The sequence below is a fragment of the Gekko japonicus genome, unplaced genomic scaffold, assembly GCF_001447785.1.
Source record: "Gekko japonicus isolate JY-2015 unplaced genomic scaffold, Gekko_japonicus_V1.1 scaffold2311, whole genome shotgun sequence".
NCBI classification, from domain to species: Eukaryota; Metazoa; Chordata; class Lepidosauria; order Squamata; family Gekkonidae; genus Gekko; species Gekko japonicus.
The window spans coordinates 92,109-98,181 of record NW_015164266.1 but is presented as its reverse complement, the minus strand read 5'-3'; the positions used below and the strand labels follow the sequence as shown (position 1 = coordinate 98,181).

Genomic DNA, 6,073 nt, shown 5'->3' with positions numbered 1-6,073 from the left:
ATCCAGGCTTCTACAAAATGGAGAGAATTTAGGGAAGTTGTTTTTCCCTGACTTCCCCTCCCTTTGGCATCAGCCTCGCCCCTGCCGAGGGTTGGAGGACCCATGCAATATGAGGCACTGCAGCAAGGAGGCTATATTTTTTTTGGAGAAAAATGGGAGGTACAAGTTATGAGCCACTTTAACCAATGATCTCTGTGCACTGTTGACATCTTCAGACAGCAAAAATTTGGCCCTGGGACTATTGTTGCTATTGTATTTCAGATTGTTTTGGTCTTGAAATTCTTGCTTGAGCCAGTCGGGGCGATGGTCCTTCTATAACTGATCACAAAGAAAATGCACTTTTTTTGGGGGGGGGTATTTTGTGTGTGTGTGTAAGTGGTTAAGACGCTGAACTGCAGGCTGTGGAAGGTCAGTCGTTCAGCAGTTCGAGACCCGAGTGTGCCGCATGATGGAGTGAGCTCCCGTCTCTAGTTCCAGCTCCTGCCAACCTAGCAGTTCGAAAGCAAGAAATTGCAAGTAGATAAATAGGTACCACTTCGGTGAAAAGTTAACAGCGTTCCGTCATGTTTAGTCATGCCGGCCACATGACCACGGAAACGTCTTCGGACAGTGCTGGCTCTTCGGCTTTGAAATGGAGATGAGCACCGCAACCCTAGAGTCGGATTTGGCTGGCTTTCGAGCAAGGGAACCTTTACCTTTACCTTATGTGCGTGTGAGTGTGTGTGCACCTAGAACTTAAGTCATGGCAACCTCTGATGACTGACTGTGCACCTAGAAGTCATGGCGGCCTCTGGTGACTGACCCACACTGGGGCCCTGGAGGATAGTCAAAGAGATGGCTGAGTAAAGCCTGCCTCCACCTCCTGTGTCTGGTATTTCAAGGAGGGCTCCCATCCAAGTACACGCCCAAGTTGACCTTGCTTAGCTTCTGAGATCTGACGAGATTGGCCTTGCCTGGGCTATCCAGGGTCAGGGCAGAAAGTGCACTCTCAACAGTTTTGTTCATCTTCTCTTGCTTCATTTGGGCTGTTAAACTGCTTCATTACTTATATTGTATTTTTTCTTCTTACTTGAGCTGCTCATTCTAGGAAATGGGTGCAGTGCAATTATTAATGTCTGCTGAATGTAGTGTTTTCTGGAAGATCTCTCACAACTCGACAGGAAATATGTTATTTGCCAAGTCTCTTGTTTTGTTAACACTAAAAAATCTGCATGAAAACAGTTTAAGCTGTTGATTGTAGCGGAAGTTGAAATACTGCTATATAGACGGTCAGTTTGAAAAGCCTTGTTGCTGTTGCACAGTCATGTTTAGGTTGCTTTGCCCCTTATTTATTATTTACTCAGTTTTTACCCCGCCGAAGCAGGCTCAGGGCGGCTTACATAAAAGTTTAAGAACACATTTTAAAAACATAGAACATTTCTAAAACAATTGTAAAGTGCTATTTATACATGTACGATATGCTAATTATACAATGGCAAAATATAATTTCATTATTTGTCATAGTGGGCATAGTCAGGAGGAGTTATCGAGCTGTTGTTTGATCGGTTATAATATATTTCCAGTGGAATCGACACAGTGCAGGGCAGGCCCTCCAGGGCTTAGGGCCTCTTCAGATGAATGCCTGGTGGAAGAGCTCCATCTGGCAGGCCCTGCGGAATTGCAATAAATCCTGCAGGGCCCTGATACCCTCTGGGAGCTCATTCCACCAATGTGGAGCTGCCACAGACAAAGCCTTAGCCCTGGTGGTAGCCAGCCTGGTGTCTTTAGGGCTGGGGCGAGCCAAAAGATTTTGTGACCCTGAGTGCAGTACTCCTTCTTTTCTTGTGCATGATCCCCATATTATTTATTACTTTCTGTTTTGGGTTTGTTGGTTTTGGTATTCTATTTGTGTAGTCTTATGTTGTATTTTATTGCAATATTTACAAACGTATTGGAGAGGAGAGTGAATTTGATACCATTCTTGAATTATATAGGGTGTTTGTTTATCTTTGGAAACTTCAGTTGTTGGACAGAGTTTTTTGTATTAACAAACTATTATCTTGTTGAATATTCAGTTCATAATTTTGCTATAACTGTTTAGTTTTTTAGTAATAAAAGGATATAAGTTACTTTAATTCCAGTATTAACAGTGGTATTTTTGCATTTGGTTCTGGTTCATGGCACAGGAAAGGATCATAATTCTGAAATGGAAGTTGGATCTTCATTTGTCAAAGCCAGCCTTTCTTCTGAAAATGTATCAGTACTAAATCATGAAGAATATGTCTTGGTTAACAAACAGTCTGACGATCAATCTGAAAAAGATGAGAAATTCCATTTGAAGGTAACACTTTCTCATTTTGCAATTTAATTAGGAGCTACTTTTAACGACATCTCCCATGAGTGCCATAATCAGTCTTAAAATATGCCTGAAGTAATTCTAAAATCAATGTGTGTTAAGGTTGCCAGGTCTCTTACCTCTTTGCAGCGAGGGAAGGAGCTCCTGGTCCGGGACCATAGAGTTTTCAGGCTGAATGCTAGTGTCCCCCTGGTGACATCACCTCCGGGTGATGTCATCACGCCAGGCATGTCAGCCCGATCCAGGCACTTTGGGGGCAGGGTTCCCCCTGCCGGCTGGATCCGGGCTGGCAGGTCAGGGGCCCCTAGAATGGGCAAACCCCTGACCCCCGGGGATCTGGCAGCCCTAATGTGTGTAATAAAATGGAAAGAATGAGGTGCAGCACTTGGCAACTCATGCTTTTCTGTCATGCTTTTCAGTCAGTTTTTATCATGGGTGTGCTTACTTTATCAAGGCCACCGTTTATTGAAATATTAGGTACCCAAAACTTGTAAACTTGATATTAGCTCCATGACTAGGGCTTTTGGTTATAATTTTATGTTAAACATTTGATATTTTATTAGTTAAACAGTCATACAAGGTTGAAACAGGTTATGTTTATTTATTTCATTTATACCCTGCCTTTCTGCCCTATGGGGATCCAAAGCAGTTTACCTCATTCTACCTCTCCTTCATTTTATCCTCACAACAACCCTGGAAGGTAGGTTAGGCTGTCTGTGTGTGTGATTGGCCCAGGGTCACCCAGCACGGTTCCATGGCAGTCTGAGGATTTGAACGTAGGACAACACCACACTAGATAAATAAACAACCTACACATACACCACACTGAAAATTTGTAAATTTATGGAATATTGTTGCTTACTAAATGTTTTCATTGAAAAAATATTTGTGTTCATGTGTCCCTATACAGATGTTTCCAAATGAATATGAACAAATGGAGAAAGCAACAGAAGAGATACTGAAGGATTCTGATAAGGATCAGAAATGGGATATTGTTGATTGTGAACATCTGAGTGGTGATTGCAGGCAGTCATCTGAAGATGTTTCTGATAGCCAGCCCTCTATGCATCTTCTACTTGATCCTTGTACCACAGGTACTTTGAAATTATTTTTGTTTATTAATATCTAAGGAAAAATGTGGCAACTGGAGATAGAAGTGGGGAAACTGGGAGGTCTGGGTTTCATTGTTCTGTAAAAGAAAATTTGAAGTTACCATTTCCACCTAAACCAACTTCCTTAGTTTTGCAGTTCTATTTTTTATGTACATTTTATTGTTTGTGACTGAAAGGGGCAGTGATGGTGCAGGAAACTGCTCTACATTTACTTTCTGTGAACTTTCCTGTTATGATCTGGGATGTGCCACCAGAGGCCTACTAGGCCCAGGGAGCCTGGCTAGCAGTAGGGGAGGCTGGGCCTACAACCCCAGAAGGCCTTGGGAAGTTTTGGCGCTGATTTTGACCACTAGGGAAGAAGAGGGCTGGGAAATAAAAGAACTGGTGCAAGAGGGAAAGCTGTTCTTCTTCCCAGGAAACAGGGCTGCTGTGGGGAAGAAATCGTCATCCTGAGGGAAGGGTGAGTAGTCTAAGGCCACTTGAGATAGTGAGCTAGGGACAGTATATATTTACACGCGTTAGGGCATTTGATTCCTTTTCTTTTCACCCACTTACTGTTATTATTCCTGCACCTTGTTTGTTTGACCTCCTATAAACGTTTTCCTTGTTGTACTCTGCCTGGTCCTCACGCCTATTATTCGGCCAAAAGGGAGGTCTGAAGGTCTTGGGAGGGTGCTCTGGGCCTTCTCAAGGGTTCCTAAATCCAGAGTGGTGGCAGCGTCAGGTGATACCCCACCTGAGCCGTGACATGGCCCAATGTAAATTTTCCATGGGCTGACTTTACATGAAAATGTAGTCAGCTAACATAGGCAAAGTTATACTGTAGAAAAAGTACATAACAATATGCTGTTAAAACAGATCAAATGGCAATACTGAAAGTAAAAGCGAGAACAACAAAACCCCCAAAGCTGTGGCACCTTACGTTGCAAAAATGTATCAAAAATACTTCCCCTTTTTGTTTTTCTCTAGCTGCTGAAAGAAAATCCAAACTAAGACCCCTTAAAGAAAATGATCAGCTTTTGCTTTTGAGCATGCAAAGGAGTTGCTATCAAATATACCACTTGGGTGTTCAAAAATAGTACATGAAAGTAAACAGGAAATATTAGGCACTACAGTGACAAAGAAGTTGTTCTTAAGATATATTAAACTTTATTGGTTGTGGTAAAAACATGTGTTTGAGAAGTTGTGGAGGCCAGAGCAGGTTCTGCATTGGAGTAAGCCATGGTATTGTGCTGACAGTGGATGAAGGCCTTTTAGTCCGTTTTTTTCTTCACAGCTCCATTTAGACACCTTAAAGTGATAAAGCCACTAAAAGAATCCAGGAACGTAGCCAGGACTGTGTTCATAATATTTACATCAAGTTTCTGTATTGTATTAGTACCATTCTATATGGTCTTTCACCATAGACCTATATATATTTACTCATACTTATACAATGAATGTTACTTGATAGATAGTTGCAATATAAATAGTATAACAAAGTGTGTTAAAATTTACAGAATAGTGTTTTTTCTTCGGTAAGTGACATTTTTTCATGGTATTGAGCTGGGCTGCACCCCAATATCCTTGAAACATATTAATGTAGTCAAGATGATGTGACTGCTTCAAGGAAAGGAGAAAATGTGGATAACGTTTGAATTTTATTCAATTTCAGAAGTTTTACCACCAGGACCGTATTCCCCTACCGTACCCTCAGAAGAAGACAGCGTATTATTTAACAAACTGATGTATCTTGGATATATGAAAGTGATTGCTCCTCGCAGTGAATTGGAGGCATTGCGTGCCATGGCGGCTTTGAAAAACTCAAATCATTCACGTTTCCCTGTAACTTTATATGTTCCAAATATCCCTGATGGCTCTGTTAGGTGAGCTGTATTTATTTATCTATTGATTCAACAAATGTACTTACTATACTATGTTCTCTCCACCATTCATTTCTTACAGTGACTTCCAACATTGGCAAAACATCAAGAATAAAGATTAATATAAACTGCAATCACTAATTTCAATGTGTGTGTATCTATATATATCTTGATATAGTGTGTGTGACTATGCATGACATATTATCATTCCCACATTAGTAAAGTGGGCGATTTTGTTTATTTCATTCTTTGTGTACACCATGAAAAAGAAACCCACCATGGCTGGAGAAGGGAGGGTGGGGCAAAAACTTGTTATTTTCTTAGCCTCTTTCTTTAAACTAATTTTAATTATTTAAATTTAAGATATTGAAAACTAAGCCAGTGAGAGAGGGAATCTGATATTATGTAGAATCCAGCCTTTAAAAATACAGTCGTTTGTACACAGAATACATATATTTTCAAAAACCTGTTCTTCTTACACATGAACAGAACTTTAGACTTTAGTTTCAAGGCTGCTGCGCAATTTGGGTAGAAACATAAGCTTTGGTTTTTCTAGGCTTGCCAAGTCCCCCCGGGGGGCTGGGAAGCTCCCGCCCCAGAGGCCCGTTCCCCGTCGCTGGCGGATCGGGCCCCGGGGGGAACTGCACCCCGGTGTGCGTGTCACCAGGAAGTGACGTTATGATGCCGGGCACGCTGGGGGCGGGGCCACAGTCATCCAAGGGAACACTCTATGGTTTCCCCTTGGATGGTCATGGCCCCGCCCC

At 41.8% G+C, this 6,073-nt stretch overlaps 1 protein-coding gene across 1 annotated transcript in view; it reads left to right on the top strand.

Moving 5' to 3' along the window:
- LOC107108300 (rab GTPase-activating protein 1-like) overlaps positions 1–6,073 on the top strand; it is a 40,743-nt gene that overhangs the window by 427 nt on the left and 34,243 nt on the right. The window contains exons 2-4 of the mRNA XM_015408721.1: positions 2,166–2,320; positions 3,246–3,429; positions 5,102–5,271. Of these exons, the coding sequence (XP_015264207.1) occupies positions 2,186–2,320; positions 3,246–3,429; positions 5,102–5,271 (489 nt within the window). The 5' untranslated portion in view covers positions 2,166–2,185. The remainder of the gene's footprint in view (positions 1–2,165; positions 2,321–3,245; positions 3,430–5,101; positions 5,272–6,073) is intronic.